At 44.9% G+C, this 18,754-nt stretch overlaps 1 protein-coding gene across 2 annotated transcripts in view; it reads right to left on the bottom strand.

Annotated features, from left to right (window-relative positions):
• Positions 1 to 18,754, bottom strand: part of LOC126458554 (katanin p80 WD40 repeat-containing subunit B1) — a 147,068-nt gene that overhangs the window by 56,700 nt on the left and 71,614 nt on the right. For both annotated transcript variants that reach the window (XM_050095675.1, XM_050095676.1), the window contains one exon: positions 16,350 to 16,490. In XM_050095675.1, coding sequence (XP_049951632.1) covers positions 16,350 to 16,490 — 141 coding nt within the window. The remainder of the gene's footprint in view (positions 1 to 16,349; positions 16,491 to 18,754) is intronic.

The following is an 18,754-nucleotide window of genomic DNA, read 5'->3' as shown; positions in this document are numbered from 1 at the left end:
TAAATAGGAACTGTGAAAGGACAAATATTATGAGTGAACTATCGCTATGTGGATAGAAAGAAAGTGATAGCCCATGAACTGTGATTGTGTTTGCTGTGCTTGGCGGCCGGATTTGCGGTTATATCTCACTGACTGGAGTGGCGGATAGCGGCTACTTCATGCAGACCACAAGCTATGAGAGACGATGCGACACCGGCAATGAAAGCAGTTGGCAGCACTGACCAGAGTGGTGGCCCGTAACAAGGTACGACGGCCCGGCGCATGGTGGTCGGACCCGCAGTTACAGCTAGCTGTGTCGGAGACATCAGAAGCACAAAGTTTAAGTAGTGTGCTCTTTAAAACTTTGTGTGTGAGTGCGCAGAAACTGAATAAAATGGCTGAAAGTAAGCATACAAGTGCAAAGGACAAGCTGAAGGTAGATTTGGGGAAAGAGAAAGGGGAAGAAGTTAATGATTCCATGAGCTTTAGTTTGGAGGTATCACAACCAAATTTTAGTAGTAGTTTGTCAGATTCATTATACGGTAATTATGGATCAGAGGGGGAACAGAATGTATTGGACCCCAGTGTTTTAGACCTACCTGTTGCGAAGCTAATATTGACCAGGAAGTTGTGTCAGTCAATGATGGGGCGAAAGATAGTGTCGCAGGAATGTTAATGAATCTATTGGCAAAAATGAATGGGTTAGATTCTAATATGACAAAAATGGGTACGTTATTAAGTGATGAGATGGAATCTAAAATAAGTAAAATGAGGTCTGATATTGATACAGAAATGAGTGGGTTGGATTCAAAAATGAGTAATATGGATGTTGAAACAGAATCTAAACTGGATAACAAAAAATTCAGATCTAAGAGAATTTTGGAAGCTCGACATGGCAGTGGTTAACAATAATGTAAAAATTGAAATCAATCAGGTTAAACAGGAATGTACACTATCTATTGTTAAAGTAAAAAGTGAATTAACAACACAGATCGAACAAGTTACTGATGTCCACCAACAGTTTAAAGTGCACATTAAATTAGAGATGGTCAAGGCCCGTGAACATATCCAAGGGGTGGAAAACTACGGTGAAATAAATCACACAGCATTAGAATGTAAATTGAAAGAAAGTAAAGGTAAGTGTGAAAAACTTGGGGCGCAGGTAATAAATAAAGTCATAAGCTTGGAAACCCATCTTAATCAATTAAATAACAGTGTGAATGAGCAACTGTGTGAGCATGACTGTCGAATAACAAAAGTAGAACAGTGTGTTACTAACAGTAGTGGTAGCATTATTTCTAGTGGAATAATAGAATCCACTGAGATTGCTTATGTCACACATCATCAGTTTCTCAAGTTTGATCCAATAAAAGTGTACATCCACATGAATTTTGGAATGACTTTGAGGATATCTTGCCTAAAGTGAGGAGTGATAAGCAGAAGATCGAATTTATTACTTCTAACTTAATGGGAGAGGCAAGAATCTGGGGAAACTTGGCCTCAGATAAATATAATAAGTTACAGGAATTTAAGCAAGCTTTCTTTGAAGAGTACTGGGGAAAGTGTAAACAAATGTACGTGCTAAATCAGTTTTGGTCTGGGGAAAAATACGACCCCAAGAAAGAAGGGATAAAAAGATTCATACAGAGGTGGGTAACTACTCTATCCTATCTTAGTACTAAGGTAGAAACTGAACAAATAGTTATGGGGGTAGAAAATAAGCTACCTTGGTATTGGAAGAACAAGATTATATCTGCACCTAGAGATAATGTAGATAAATTCATGCAATATCTTGAATGCGTAGAATCTGTACCAAAAGAGGAGGACAGCATGAGGAGAGAGCATCGACATCCTGTTAGGCAGAATGAAAATTGAGCTGAGGTAAACATAAACAGAATGAGCGTACAGAGAGGAAGCGGATACCGAAGTCGATCACGAGGGAGAGGCCGGACATATGATAATCGTGTCAGTATGGTGACTGTAGACAGCTGCCAGAAGATGTCGCCACCAGCTGGTGGAAGACGTCAGTTAGCGGTGACGTACTTCGATAGGAAAACTGCTAAGAGTCTACGAGAAGGCTGGCGCTCGTAGACAACAACATTACCAGTTGAACCCGCTGGCGAAACCATTTGTAAGAACGGCACCAGTACAACCACCTAGTATTAATTTAGTCACTAAGCAAGAAGGGGAGAATAACTGGGAGCAGCAAGAGGCAAGAGAATTAACCGATGCAGAGTTAATGGAGCACAGTAGTAGTAACACCTGTAATAAGAACACATCTGTAGAGGAGATAAGTATTAATAATGAGGTTTTGAATCAGGAAATGGAGGTAAATCTGCACGGTGAAACAGAGGAGGAACTGTCTGACAGTTGTGGAATCAATTACATAGCTGGGGTCGAAGGGGTGATTGATAGGTTATTTGAAGTAATTCAGAGTAGTGAAGAGGAGGAGGAAAAGAAAGAAGAGGAGGAAATATATAATGCTGACAACATCTGGTATAGGGTCGCAGAAACAGAGGTAAATACAGAAAGGGAAATACTACAAAGATGTTTCAATTTAGCGATAGTGGACAAACTAATAGGAGCTGCCACTAGTAGTAATAATATTAAGCATGAGGAAGACCCAGTACACAAGGTTTTGACAGAAGGGAAACGATGCAGGATTTACTAGACGAGGTAGAACATGCAAATAAAAGAGAGTACGTAGGATCAGAAGTGTGTGCTGTGTCCCAAAATTTTGTTAATGAACTCCCAGCAAATAAGCAAGAAGTAAGGATGCCAGTAAGTGGCCTAAATATAACTGTAGCAATGGGAAAAACCAAAAGGGTGGTGAAGCAAGAAGTGGTAAAGGGGGTAGCAATTAAGCAGAATTTCTTAGTAATTAGTGGACTAAGTGTTGATATGTTGGTGGGTGTCAATTTTCTTAGTAAGCACAAAGGATGGGTAAATTTCAGGACCAATGACGTAATGATAAGAATTAATGGTAACCTTATCACTATACCATTCATAGGCAAAAGACCAAGGAGAAATAAAAAAAAGCTTACCTCAGAAACCAAAAAGTTTATTGACGAGTATGTGGGTCCATTTAGGATAACAGAGAAACCTCACCATAATGCTTACCGATTGGAATTTGTAAAGTCTCATAAACTACTAGGCTTAAGAAATATTATTGATCTAAAGAGATACGTACAAAAAAAAAAAAAAAGAGACGTAGCCAGGAGTAACTAAAAACCTCAGAGGGCTTTGCACTCTTTGTAAGGCTAAGTGTTTGATGAACACTAGGACTCAAGTTAATGACAATGTTACTTAATTTTCATTTTGTGTTGTCATTCTTCCTCTGCATAATTCAGAACTTTTGACTGTTGTCTTTCCTTCTTCACTATAGTAATTTTAAGTAAATTTAGACATGGAGGTACCGGGTACCCTCAGAAGGGGTTATATTTCGTGTAAGGAAGTATTTACAAAGCATCAAGGCTGACTGTAAGACAGTGGTAATGAATAAACAAATGAGTGAGTGGCAAGGTGTTTCCTGCTAATTTTAGTACACAAAGAGATGTAATGTGGTTAAACAAAAGAGATCAAAGTTTAGAAACAGGTGGAAGTGCAAACAAGAGGCATAAGAAAGGACATGAAGTAATCAAGAATAGATATGTACGTAATTAACCATCACTAATCTGAGTGAATGTGGTATGGATATGACTATGTAATAAATATTGAATGTGACTGGAGGAACCAGCTGTTGTAGTTGTGAGACATTGAAGCTGAGCAGTAAAAGAGCTAGTTTGTGAAACCTGAAGTGGCTGTTATTGTAACAGAGCAGCAAAAGGCTGGCTTGAGAAACCCTAAGTGGACTTGAGTAAATACTAAAATATACATGAATCTGACATGTTGAAATGCCACAGAAGCTCGGCAGAACTATTTTCAAGATTAGTGGTTTTAAGAAATGTTTTGTATATAAGTGTTTTCAGCTTTCGTTTTTCTTGTATTTATAATAGCGGGAAACATTACACGTGGGAAAAATATATCTAAAAACAAAGATGATGTGACTTACCAAACGAAAGCACTGGCAGGTCGATAGACACACAAACAAACACACAAAATTCAAGCTTTCGCAACAAACTGTTGCCTCATCAGGAAAGAGGGAAGGAGAGGGAAAGACAAAAGGATGTGGGTTTTAAGGGAGAGGGTAAGGAGTCATTCCAATCCCGGGAGCGGAAAGACTTACCTTAGGGGGAAAAAAGGACGGGTATACACTCGCGCGCACACACACACATATCCATCCACACATATACAGACACAAGCAGACATATTTAAAGACAAAGAGTTTGGACAGAGATGTCAGTCGAGGCGGAAGTGCAGAGGCAAAGATGTTGTTGAATGACAGGTGAGGTATGAGTGGCGGCAACTTGAAATTAGCGGAGATTTAGGCCTGGTGGATAACGGAAAGAGAGGATATATTGAAGAGCAAGTTCCCATCTCCGGAGTTCGGATAGGTTGGTGTTAGTGGGAAGTATCCAGATAACCCGGATGGTGTAACACTGTGCCAAGATGTGCTGGCCGTGCACCAAGGCATGTTTAGCCACAGGGTGATCCTCATTACCAACAAACACTGTCTGCCTGTGTCCATTCATGCGAATGGACAGTTTGTTGCTGGCCATTCCCACATAGAATGCGTCACAGTGTAGGCACGTCAGTTGGTAAATCACGTGGGTGCTTTCACACGTGGCTCTGCCTTTGATCGTGTACACCTTCTGGGTTACAGGACTGGAGTAGATGGTGGTGGGAGGGTGCATGAGACAGGTTTTACACCGGGAGCAGATTCGTTTGCCACAAAGACCTAGGCTGTAGGGAAGGGACCATTTGATGTGGAATGGGTGGCAGCTGTCATAATGGAGGTACTGTTGCTTGTTGGTGGATTTGATGTGGACGGACGTGTGAAGCTGGCCATTGGACAGTTGGAGGTCAACATCAAGGAAAGTGTCATGGGATTTGGAGTAGGACCAGGTGAATCTGATGGAACCAAAGGAGTTGAGGTTGGAGAGGAAATTCTGGAGTTCTTCTTCACTGTGAGTCCAGACCATGAAGATGTCATCAATAAATCTGTACCAAACTTTGGGTTGGCAGGCTTGGGTAACCAAGAAGGCTTCCTCTAAGCGGCCCATGAATAGGTTGGCGTACGAGGGGGCCATCCTGGTACCCATGCCTGTTCCCTTTAATTGTTGGTATGTCTGGTCTTCAAAAGTGAAGAAGTTGTGGGTCAGGATGAAGCTGGCTACAGTTATGAGAAAGGAGGTTTTAGGTAGGGTGGCAGGTGATCGGCGTGAAAGGAAGTGCACCATCACAGCGAGGCCCTGGACGTGCAGGATATTTGTGTATAAGGGAGTGGCATCAATGGTTACAAGGATGGTTTCCGGGGGTAATGGATTGGGTAAGGATTCCAGGCGTTAGAGAAAGTGGTTGGTGTCTTTGATGAAGGATGGGAGACTGCATGTAATGGGTTGAAAGTGTTGATCTACATAGGCAGAGATACGTTCTGTGGGGGCTTGGTAACCAGCTACAATGGGGCGGCCGGGATGATTGGGTTTGTGAATTTTAGGAAGAAGGTAGAAGGTAGGGGAGCGGGGTGTCAGTGGGGTCAGGAAGTTGATGGAGTCAGGTGACAGGTTTTGTAAGGGGCCTAAGGTTCTGAGGATTCCTTGAAGCTCCGCCTGGACATCAGGAATGGGATTACCTTGGCAAACTTTGTGTGTGGTGGTGTCTGAAAGCTGACGCAGTCCCTCAGCCACATACTCCCGACGATCAAGTACCACGGTCGTGGAATCCTTGTCCGCCGGAAGGATGACGATGGACCGGTCAGCCTTCAGATCACGGATAGCCTGGGCTTCAGCAGTGGTGATGTTGGGAGTGGGATTAAGGTATTTTAAGAAGGATTGAGAGGCAAGGCTGGAAGTCAGAAATTCCTGGAAGGTTTGGAGAGGGTGATTTTGAGGAAGAGGAGGTGGGTCCCGCTGTGACAGAGGATGGAACTGTTTCAGGCAGGGTTCAATTTGGATAGTGTCTTGGGGAGTTGGATCATTAGGAGTAGGATTAGGATCATTTTTCTTTGTGGCAAAGTGATACTTCCAGCATAGAGTACGAGTGTAGGACAGTAAATCTTTGACGAGGGCTGTTTGGTTGAATCTGGGAGTGGGGCTGAAGGTGAGGCCTTTGGATAGGACAGAGGTTAGGGATTGGGAGAGAGGTTTGGAGGAAACGTTAACTACTGAATTGGGTGTTGTGGTTCCACATTGTGTTGATTGGAATTTTGAGGTTTTGGAGGGAGTGGAGCTGGAAGTGGGAGGTTGAGTAGATGGGAGAGACTGGGTTTGTGTGCAATGAGAGGAGGTTGAGGTTTGCTGGAAAGGTTGTGAAGGGTGAGTGAGTTGCCTTTCCGGAGGTGGGAAACCAGGAGATTGGATAGTTTTTTGAGGTGAAGGGTGGCATGCTGTTCTAATTTGCGGTTGGCCTGTAGGAGGATGCTCTGAACAGCCGGTGTGGATGTGGGAGAGGAAAGATTGAGGACTTTTATTAAGGATAGGAGTTGACGGGTGTGTTCATTGGCTGAGTTGATGTGTAGGTGAAGGATTAGGTGGGTGAGGGCAATGGATTGTTCAGTTTGGAACTGGTATAGGGACTGATGGAAAGAAGGGTTGCAGCCAGAGATGGGAACTTTAAGTGTGTGGCCTTTGGGGGTAATGCCAAATGTCAGACAAGCCTGAGAAAATAGAATATGGGAGCATAATTTGGCTAGGGCGAAGGCGTGTTTGCAGAGGGAATGTAAATAAAACTTAATGGGGTCGTTGTGGGGGTGTTGTGAGGGTGACATGGTATTAGAAGGTGGAAAGCGTAACATGAGGTTGAAATGAAAATGAAAATAACTGGAGAAAGTAACTGGAGATCTGTTGTCAAAAAAGGCGAAAAAGTGTTGGTTAAAGCTGGGCTATATTGATCCTGTGGTGAACTTGAGTTGGTAGACAACGATGTGCACAAAGGTTAGGTGGTTGTGTTGCCGCCAAAACACGTTAAAAGAGGGAGAGATTCGGGAAAATTTCGAAAAAAACGGTGTGTAAATGTATTAAAAAGAGTCATTTTGTGGTGGCAGATTATGAAAATGGGGCTAACAATTGTCTGGCGAAGAAATAATGACGTTAAAACCTGTGGGAAGCGGCTAAAAATTATCAGTGATGTGGGAAAAATGGAAATGAAAATAAAGCGAAAGTTATAAGAACTAGATGAAATGGTTGTTTAATAGGTGAAAGGAACTGTTTGTGGACTAGAAACGGTGGATTTTATAGCAGCTGTTGTGTTGTAATCGGAAAAAAAGTTTTTGGTTATGGTTTGGAAGTGGGTGACGTATTATTGAGTATATATAGGCGAGATAAAATTGTATAGCAGATTACGGTAAAAAGGAGAAGGTGAATACAAAGTGAAACTACTGGCGAAAACAAAAAGAAAAAATAAGACGACAGAAAAGATTTCGAAATGCAACAGTGACAATAACAAATGTAATTGTTGGGTTCAAATTAATGATATGAATTAATAGAGGGAAACATTCCACATGGGAAAAATATATTTAAAAACAAAGATGATGTGACTTACCATACGAAAGTGCTGGCAGGTCGATAGAAACACAAACAGACACATACATACACACAAAATTCGAGCTTTCGCAACAAACTGTTGCCTCATCAGGAAAGAGGGAAGGAGAGGGAAAGACAAAAGGATGTGGGATTTAAGGGAGAGGGTAAGGAGTCATTCCAATCCCGGGAGCGGAAAGACTTACCTTAGGGGGAAAAAGGGACAGGTATACACTCGCACACACGCACATATCCATCCACACATACAGACACAAGCAGACATATTTAAAAACAAAGAGTTTGGGCAGAGATGTCAGTCGAGGCAGAAGTGTAGAGGCAAAGAAGTTGTTGAAAGACAGGTGAGGTATGAGTGGCGGCAACTTGAAATTAGCGGAGATTGAGGCCTGGTGGATAACGGGAAGAGAGGATATATTGAAGAGCAAGATCCCATCTCCGGAGTTCGGATAGGTTGGTGTTAGTGGGAAGTATCCAGATAACCGGGATGTGCCAAGATGTGCTGGCCGTGCACCAAGGCATGTTTAGCCACAGGGTGATCCTCATTACCAACAAACACTGTCTGCCTGTGTCCATTCATGCGAATGGACAGTTTGTTGCTGGTCATTCCCACATAGAATGCGTCACAGTGTAGGCAGGTCAGTTGGTAAATCACGTGGATGCTTTCACCTGACCCACAACTTCTTCACTTTTGAAGGCCAGACATACCAACAATTAAAGGGAACAGGCATGGGTACCAGGATGGCCCCCTCGTACGTCAACCTATTCATGGGCCGCTTAGAGGAAGCCTTCTTGGTTACCCAAGCCTGCCAACCCAAAGTTTGGTACAGATTTATTGATGACATCTTCATGATCTGGACTCACAGTGAAGAAGAACTCCAGAATTTCCTCTCCAACCTCAACTCCTTTGGTTCCATCAGATTCACCTGGTCCTACTCCAAATCCCATGACACTTTCCTTGATGTTGACCTCCACCTGTCCAATGGCCAGCTTCACACGTCCGTCCACATCAAACCCACCAACAAGCAACAGTACCTACATTATGACAGCTGCCACCCATTCCACATCAAACGGTCCCTTCCCTACAGCCTAGGTCTTCGTGGCAAACGAATCTGCTCCAGTCCGGAATCCCTGAACCATTACACCAACAACCTGACAACAGCTTTCGCATCCCGCAACTACCCTCCCGGCCTGGTACAGAAGCAAATAACCAGAGCCACTTCCTCATCCTCTCAAACCCAGAACCTCCCACAGAAGAAACACAAAAGTGCCCCACTTGTGACAGGATACTTTCCGGGATTGGATCAGACTCTGAATGTGGCTCTCCAGCAGGGATACGACTTCCTCAAATCCTGCCTTGAAATGAGATCCATCCTTCATGAAATCCTCCCCACTCCACCAAGAGTGTCTTTCCGCCGTTCACCTAACCTTTGTAACCTCTTAGTTCATCCCTATGAAATCCCCAAACCACCTTCCCTACCCTCTGGCTCCTACCCTTGTAACCGCCCCCGGTGTAAAACCTGTCCCATGCACCCTCCCACCACCACCTACTCCAGTCCTGTAACCCGGAAGGTGTACACGATCAAAGGCAGAGCCACGTGTGAAAGCACCCATGTGATTTACCAACTGACCTGCCTACACTGTGACGCATTCTATGTGGGAATGGCCAGCAACAAACTGTCCATTCGCATGAATGGACACAGGCAGACAGTGTTTGTTGGTAATGAGGATCACCCTGTGGCTAAACATGCCTTGGTGCACGGCCAGCACATCTTGGCACAGTGTTACACCGTCCGGGTTATCTGGATACTTCCCACTAACACCAACCTATCCGAACTCCAGAGATGGGAACTTGCTCTTCAATATATCCTCTCTTCCCGTTATCCACCAGGCCTCAATCTCCGCTAATTTCAAGTTGCCGCCACTCATACCTCAGTTGTCATTCAACAACATCTTTGCCTCTGCACTTCCGCCTCGACTGACATCTCTGCCCAAACTCTTTGTCTTTAAATATGTCTGCTTGTGTCTGTATATGTGTGGATGGATATGTGTGTGTGTGTGCGCGCGTGTGTGTACCCGTCCTTTTTTCCCCCTAAGGTAAGTCTTTCTGCTCCCGGGATTGGAATGACTCCTTACCCTCTCCCTTAAAACCCACATCCTTTTGTCTTTCCCTCTCCTTCCCTCTTTCCTGATGAGGCAACAGTGTTGCGAAAGCTTGAATTTTGTGTGTATGTATGTGTCTGTTTGTGTTTCTATCGACCAGCCAGCGCTTTCGTATGGTAAGTCACATCATCTTTGTTTTTAAATATAAATATATATATAGTACAAATAAGGGTGTTTGAAAACCATACAGTTGATTGGAAGTATTTGGTTATGATAATGACTCTTACGAGGGTCAAGGTAGTCGGCAAGAACTAAAGGTGTGGAAAAGGTGTTGAAGCCACAGAGGTTGCAATGATTCACAGTGGATTCATTAATAATATGTATTTCTATGTGTATTATATTTAAGTAGGTGTATATGTCAGGTTTACAGGACTACAGGAAAGGGCCTGGAGAAAATTTCTTTCATTAATAATACTGTGGTTTTTTTTTAAGGTAACGTGTTACGCAGGATTGGAGAGCCACAAGCATTGGCTGGAATTTGATGTTTCTTTGTGTAATGATTTTCAGAAGTAATTTGTAAATAAAATTTTAACAGTGACTTTTTTGATTGATTGCAGTGAGATTTTGAAGAAAAAATTAATAGTCAATGTGCCACTTTGGTACTGCTTGATGGAAAGCCAGTTCACTTTTTGTTAAAAAAGATAATCAGTAAATGTAAATATTGAGAAAAAAAAAATATTTACACTGTGACATGAGAAAGTACAGTTATTCAGAAAAAGTCATTGAAGGAAGGATTAAAAGAATTTTGAGATGTATATTAATGTTAGGTTATGAAGTAGCAATTAAGGATGGAATCTGAAGCCAACTGAATTTTTCAGGTGCACTGACACGATACAGAGATAGCACGAGACTCATAGAGACCTCCAAAGCAGAACTGAGTTGGACAACGAGTGCTACCAAAGTGAAAGGTGTAAGTGTGCATCGGTAGACGCAGAACGGCGGTGTTGTTAATGTACGTGTGACATACAAAGAGTAAAATGTTGCTACACAGATGCTCACAATAGCTATGTGTAAAGAAGAAAAAGCAATGTTATAAAATATGAAGATTGTAGGTGTTGTTCCTTTTTCAGCAATTTGTAAAATTTTGTGAAGATTGTATCTGTTTTTCTTTACATAGAATGATGATGTAAGAAGTGTGTTTAGAATTAATTGATTGTAGGTCATCAGCCCTAGATAATAATGAATGATGTATATACATAAATAAGAATGTCATACATTAATACTTAGGAAAGTTTAATTGAATTCGAGCTTGAAAGTATTGGATTAGTTAGGGTAAAATCTTTATAGAAAAATTTGTAAGATACAAAAACATTTTAAGAGGTTAAAATTTTTTAGTTCCTCAAGAGGTATGAAGCGTCGCAGCTAGGGCGCGATTGTCAATTTGTCTATTAAAGCTTTCTTGTATGAATGTATGTGGGCTCCAGTGTAAGCAGTCAGAATCTTATATGATCTGCAATGGGAGAGCTGTGTCTTGCAGACGTGCGTCATGACCAAATGGCGTGACTGTAGCGTGTGAAAGTAGCAGAGAGGCGCTTACAAAGTAGTTACATTCTCTAGAACTATAAAAATTAATAACTGATCTAGGAATGTCAAAATCCGAAGTCAATCAGTGTCATAATTTGGAAGTTAACAAAAAAAAGAAAAGTCAGTAAAAAACATAATTATCTGACACTTAAAAAACTAAACCAGAGGGAAACATTCCACGTGGGAAAAATATATTTAAAAACAAAGATTCTGTAACTTGCCAAACAAAAGTGTTGGTACGTTGATAGAGACAATAACAAACACAAACACACACACACACAAATTTCAAGCTTTCGCAACCCACAGTTGCTTCATCAGGAACTTTCGCAACCCACAGTTGCTTCATCAGGAAAGAGGGAAGGAGAGGGAAAGACGAAAGGATGTGGGTTTTAAGGGAGAGGGTAAGGAGTCATTCCAATCCCGGGAGGTAAGTCTTTCCACTCCCGGGATTGGAATGACTCCTTACCCTCTCTCTCCCTTAAAACCCACATCCTTTCATCTTTCCCTCTCCTTCCCTCTTTCCTGAGGAAGAAACCATGGGTTGCGAAAGCTTGAATTTTGTGTGTGTGTGTGTGTGTGTGTGTGTGTGTGTGTGTGTGTGTGTGTGTGTGTGTTTTTTTGTCTCTATCAACGTACCAACGCTTTCGTATGGTAAGTTACAGAATCTTTGGAAGGAAACATTCCACGTGGGAAAAATTATATATAAAAACAAAGATGAGGTGACTTACCGAACGAAAGCACTGGCAGGTCGATAGACACACAAACATACACACAAAATTCAAGCTTTCACAACAAACTGTTGCCTCATCAGGAAAGAGGGAAGGAGAGGGGAAGACGAAAGGAAGTGGGTTTTAAGGGAGAGGGTAAGGAGTCATTCCAATCCCGGGAGCGGAAAGACTTACCTTACCTTACTTAAGGACAGGTATACACTCGTACACACGCACATATCCATCCACACGTACAGACACAAGCAGACATATTAATATATATTAATATATATATAAAAAAAAAAACAAAGATGAGGTGACTTACCGAACGAAAGCACTGACAGGTCGATAGACACACAAACAAACACAAACATACACACAAAATTCAAGCTTTCGCAACAAACTGTTGCCTCATCAGGAAAGAGAGAAGGAGAGGGGAAGACGAAAGGAAGTGGGTTTTAAGAGAGAGGGTAAGGAGTCATTCCAATCCCGGGAGCGGAAAGACTTACGTTAGGGGGAAAAAAGGACGGGTATACACACGCGTGCGCACACACACACATATCCATCCACACATATACAGACACAAGCAGACATATTTAAAAACAAAGAGTTTGGGCAGAGATGTCAGTCGAGGCGAAAGTGCAGAGGCAAAGATGTTGTTGAATGACAGGTGGGGTATGAGTGGCGGCAATTTGAAATTAGTGGAGATTGAGGCCTGGTGGATAACGGGAAGAGAGGATATATTGAAGGGCAAGTTCCCATCCCCGGAGTTCGGATAGGTTGGTGTTAGTGGGAAGTATCCAGATAACCCGGACGGCGTAACACTGTGCCAAGATGTGCTGGCCGTGCACCAAGGCATGTTTAACCACAGGGTGATCCTCATTACCAACAAACACTGTCTGCCTGTGTCCATTCATGCGAATGGACAGTTTGTTGCTGTTCATTCCCACATAGAATGCGTCACAGTGTAGGCAGGTCAGTTGGTAAATCACGTGGGTGCTTTCACACGTGGCTCTGCCTTTGATCGTGTACACCTTCCGGGTTACAGGACTGGAGTAGGTGGTGGTGGGAGGGAGCATGGGACAGGTTTTACACCGGGGGGGGGGGGGGGGGGGGGGGCGGTTACAAGGGTAGGAGCCAGAGGGTAGGGAAGGTGGTTTGGGGATTTCATAGGGATGAACTAAGAGGTTACAAAGGTTAGGTGGACGGCGGAAAGACACTCTTGGTGGAGTGGGGTGGATTTCATGAAGGATGGATCTCATTTCAGGGCAGGATTTGAGGAAGTCGTATCCCTGCTGGAGAGCCATATTCAGAGTCTGATCCAGTCCCGGAAAGTATCCTGTCACAAGTGGGGCACTTTTGTGGTTCTTCTGTGGGAGGTTCTGGGTTTGAGGAAGTGGCTCTGGTTATTTGCTTCTGTACCAGGTAGGGAGAGTAGTTGCCTGATGCGAAAGCTGTTATCAGGTTGTTGGTGTAATGGTTCAGGGATTCCGAACTGGAGCAGATTCGTTTGCCACAAAGACCTAGGCCGTAGGGAAGGGACCGTTTGATGTAGAATAGGTGGCAGCTGTCATAATGGAGGTACTGTTGCTTGTTGGTGGGTTTGATGTGGACGGATGTGTGAAGCTGACCACTGGACAGATGGAGGTCAACGTCAAGGAAAGTGTCATGGGATTTGGAGTAGGACCAGGTGAATCTGATGGAACCAAAGGAGTTGAGGTTGGAGAGGAAATTCTGGAGTTCTTCTTCACTGTGAGTCCAGATCATAAAGATGTCATCAATAAATCTGTACCAAACTTTGGGTTGGCAGGCTTGGGTAACCAAGAAGGCTTCCTCTAAGCGGCCCATGAATAGGTTGGCGTACGAGGGGGCCATCCTGGTACCCATGCCTGTTCCCTTTAATTGTTGGTATGTCTGGTCTTCAAAAGTGAAGAAGTTGTGGGTCAGGATGAAGCTGGCTACGGTTATGAGAAAGGAGGTTTTAGGTAGGGTGGCAGGTGATCGGCGTGAAAGGAAGTGCACCATCGCAGCGAGGCCCTGGACGTGCGGGATATTTGTGTATAAGGGAGTGGCATCAATGGTTACAAGGATGGTTTCCGGGGGTAATGGATTGGGTAAGGATTCCAGGCGTTAGAGAAAGTGGTTGGTGTCTTTGATGAAGGATGGGAGACTGCATGTAATGGGTTGAAAGTGTTGATCTACATAGGCAGAGATACGTTCTGTGGGGGCTTGGTAACCAGCTACAATGGGGCGGCCGGGATGATTGGGTTTGTGAATTTTAGGAAGAAGGTAGAAGGTAGGGGAGCGGGGTGTCAGTGGGGTCAGGAGGTTGATGGAGTCAGGTGAAAGGTTTTGTAAGGGGCCTAAGGTTCTGAGGATTCCTTGTAGCTCCGCCTGGACATCAGGAATGGGATTACCTTGGCAAACTTTGTGTGTGGTGGTGTCTGAAAGCTGACGCAGTCCCTCAGCCACATACTCCCGACGCTCAAGTACCACAGTCGTGGAACCCTTGAGTGTAGCTTGGGGCAATATTTAGGTTTTATTTCATCAAACTCGGATCACAAAAATAAATAAATAAAAAATACTGTAATCTACATTTTTATCCACACTAATATTATAAATGTGGAAGTAACACCATCTGTTGCATATTCATGACCAAACCAGTGAACCAGTTTCAATGAGATTTTAGAAAGCAAAATAATAATTGACCTCTAAGACGAATTACGGAATGGGACTTTTTTTACACCAGTCAACATAAACCATGTTGAAAAAATTATTAAATTTGTTGTATAATGTACACATTGTATGATGCATAGCCAGCTTGGGAGAGGGGAGGGCAGGTCACATATAATGAACTATGCTTATCCATACAGGCAGACATGTAAGGGCAGAAGATGTTCTTGCACTTACAACAGCTTGCTTACTCCGTATCACTCTTCATAATAAAACTGTTGATATATGTGCAGGCAGAGCCATGTGTGAAAGCTAGTAATTAATCTGTGTGTGTGAGGGCATGAGGGGGGGGGGGGGGGGGTTGCACTGGATAAAAATTGTATAGGGGAGAGCAAGGCTCGTGCACAGTAAACAGGTTCAAGTGCATATAAGATTGCAATATTTATGCACAGATGAAGCGACTTGCAGGTAATCGATTGGCATGCAGAGCTGCATCAAACCAGCCTTCAAACTTAATACTCTAATGACGACGATGATACCAGCAACTGCTAAAGGTTGTCAGTGTTTCATAGTAGTTGGCATCATACGTCCAGCAAGATCAAGTTGTTTTCATGTGTTGTAGACAGTTCTAAGCTGGAGGGTATAGTCAGTCTTTACTATGGGTACCCTTTACTACAAGTGGTTTTCCTGTAAACCTTGTTTCCTAATATCCCTTTTCTAATATACTTAGTCTTAATCATCCAGAAATGGAACTATGCCACTGTTCACCACCTCCATCATTAAATTGTGTATTTCAAGATGCTGAGATACTAAAAATGAAATACACATAGCTCCACTCCACCACGCAGTCAAGTGAGACAAACATTCTGTTCACACACACTTTAAAGTCTGATGTCGGTGCAACAGAGTCTAACTTTAGAGAAATTTTTAATTCTGTAAGCATATGTAATAAGATGGGAGTTATGCTACAATTTATTAGATACAGAGAATTTACACAGCTGGAGTAGGGTTAGGGAAGGCACTTGCTTTTGCCTTGTCTGAGTGACCATAATTATTATTATTAGCCTGAAGCCATTTTGTAAACTATCAAAATTCTAAATCAGAGAGGTAACGAAGAAGAATCTGGGATATAATGACGACACTGGTGGTAGCAAAAGTCCTGTATTTTAGATCTACAGATGACCTAATTTAATCCAAACTGATAATCGTAGCAAGAAAAACACAATCTAGACTGTTTTATGTTCATTAAATCCAAATGACCGGATGAGGATATGAATACCACTCCCTAATATTAGATCAGAATCTTAACCCACTGAGTCACATCACTCAGACAAATCACAAAACTGCTTGATAGAATCCCCAGAATTCACTTGCAGTGATTTAGGGTAAACTGAGAAAACTTAAGTAGGCCTGGCCAAATTAGACCCGAAAAAACTCAGGCTTTTTACCATTGCAGTCACTCGTCCACATAAGTAACGTGTATCTTGTCACTTTACAATATCTTCATATAACTTTTTTTAAGTGTGACTTTCTTATCCTGAATTAAATGCATCCCATGCTCCTCCCTACTAAGTACGAACCTCACGGAAAAGTATATTTTAAAATGACATATGAAAATTATGCTACATAAAGACACAGTTGACAAGCAAAAGGAACAATAATGTACCATTACCTTTAAATCCTTGTTCTGCCAAACAGAGTACACAATCTGTAAACATTTTAATCTATTATCCAGTACAGCTATCACAGGTGGGTGGCCTTGTGAGATATTTCTGAAGACATCATCTTCTGTCAGCACTTTTGAATTATTTTTCTGTAATAAGAAACCATATTGAAGAACAGGAAAATCATTTTTACCAAAAAGTAATGTAGGTATATACCACAGAATACAAAACAGTTACAACTGTTTCTTAACTAACAACTTAATCTAAAAGTTAAAAGTTGGAATTTAAAAAAAAAAAAAAAAAAAAAAAAAAAAAAAAAAAAAAAAAAAAAAAAAAAAAAAAGATCTTATTCATCAAGATTATTAAAGAAAACTAGATGAACTGCAGAAACTATCAGCCACTGAGTTTTCTGTTTGATACTGACAATGATATTTCAACTTGACATTGGCAGATTGTCCCTTGACTGCTTTTATACAGATGTCTCTGGGAATTCTGCAAAAGTTGTGGAGTGCTCCAAGGTGGTGAAAAGTAGCTTCCACTCGATCCATATCAGACAGTAATGAGAATACTTTATGTATATGTCACTTTGAGTAACTGACAACAAGGTACAATAATGTAAGTCCTGGATCTCCTCCTAAACACCTACATCTAATTCAACCGAATTTGGCACACAACCAGCAAACATCAGTGGAGTTTACAACTTCCTACCTCCAATAGGCAATGAGATATGAGCGCACAAAAATTTTCAGCCTCTGCCATATAGGCTGTCCTGGAATAGGAGATGGGCAGACAGAGAGGACAGGTTGGGATGGATAGAAGGCGGAGTGGAGAGGGGCCCGAGAAAAAGTGAGAGGGGTCGGGGGGAGAAGGAGGAGAGGATGGACAGAGATGGGTGGAGAGGACGAGGCGGGCAGGGGAAGGGCACAGGACGAGGCGGGCAGGGGAAGGGCACGGGAGGAGGCGGGCAGGGGAAGGGCACGGGAGGAGGCGGGCAGAGGAAGGGCACGGGAGGAGGCGGGCAGGGGAAGGGCACGGGAGGAGGCGGGCAGGGGAAGGGCACAGGAGGAGGCGGGCAGGGGAAGGGCACAGGAGGAGGCGGGCAGGGGAAGGGCACAGGAGGAGGCGGGCAGGGGAAGGGCACAGGAGGAGGCGGGCAGGGGAAGGGCACAGGAGGAGGCGGGCAGGGGAAGGGCACAGGAGGAGGCGGGCAGGGGAAGGGCACAGGAGGAGGCGGGCAGGGGAAGGGCACAGGAGGAGGCGGGCAGGGGAAGGGCACAGGAGGAGACGGGCAGGGGAAGGGCACAGGAGGAGGCGGGCAGGGGAAGGGCACAGGAGGAGGCGGGCAGGGGAAGGGCACAGGAGGAGGCGGGCAGGGGAAGGGCACAGGAGGAGGCGGGCAGGGGAAGGGCACAGGAGGAGGCGGGCAGGGGAAGGGCACAGGAGGAGGCGGGCAGGGGAAGGGCACAGGAGGAGGCGGGCAGGGGAAGGGCACAGGAGGAGGCGGGCAGGGGAAGGGCACAGGAGGAGGCGGGCAGGGGAAGGGCACAGGAGGAGGCGGGCAGGGGAAGGGCACAGGAGGAGGCGGGCAGGGGAAGGGCACAGGAGGAGACGGGCAGGGGAAGGGCACAGGAGGAGGCGGGCAGGGGAAGGGCACAGGAGGAGGCGGGCAGGGGAAGGGCACAGGAGGAGACGGGCAGGGGAAGGGCACAGGAGGAGGCGGGCAGGGGAAGGGCACAGGAGGAGGCGGGCAGGGGAAGGGCACAGGAGGAGGCGGGCAGGGGAAGGGCACAGGAGGAGGCGGGCAGGGGAAGGGCACAGGAGGAGACGGGCAGGGGAAGGGCACAGGAGGAGGCGGGCAGGGGAAGGGCACAGGAGGAGGCGGGCAGGGGAAGGGCACAGGAGGAGGCGGGCAGGGGAAGGGCACAGGAGGAGGCGGGCAGGGGAAGGGCACAGGAGGAGGCGGGCAGGGGAAGGGCACAGGAGGAGGCGGGCAGGGGAAGGGCACAGGAGGAGGCGGGCAGGGGAAGGGCACAGGAGGAGACGGGCAGGGGAAGGGCACAGGAGGAGGCGGGCAGGGGAAGGGCACAGGAGGAGACGGGCAGGGGAAGGGCACAGGAGGAGACGGGCAGGGGAAGGGCACAGGAGGAGGCGGGCAGGGGAAGGGCACAGGAGGAGGCGGGCAGGGGAAGGGCACAGGAGGAGGCGGGCAGGGGAAGGGCACAGGAGGAGACGGGCAGGGGAAGGGCACAGGAGGAGGCGGGCAGGGGAAGGGCACAGGAGGAGGCGGGCAGGGGAAGGGCACAGGAGGAGGCGGGCAGGGGAAGGGCACAGGAGGAGGCGGGCAGGGGAAGGGCACAGGAGGAGGCGGGCAGGGGAAGGGCACAGGAGGAGGCGGGCAGGGGAAGGGCACAGG

This window comes from Schistocerca serialis, chromosome 2 (genome assembly GCF_023864345.2).
Source record: "Schistocerca serialis cubense isolate TAMUIC-IGC-003099 chromosome 2, iqSchSeri2.2, whole genome shotgun sequence".
In the NCBI taxonomy this organism is placed as follows: Eukaryota; Metazoa; Arthropoda; class Insecta; order Orthoptera; family Acrididae; genus Schistocerca; species Schistocerca serialis.
Note: the sequence above shows the minus strand (reverse complement) of the source record. Positions and strands in the feature narration are given on the sequence as shown.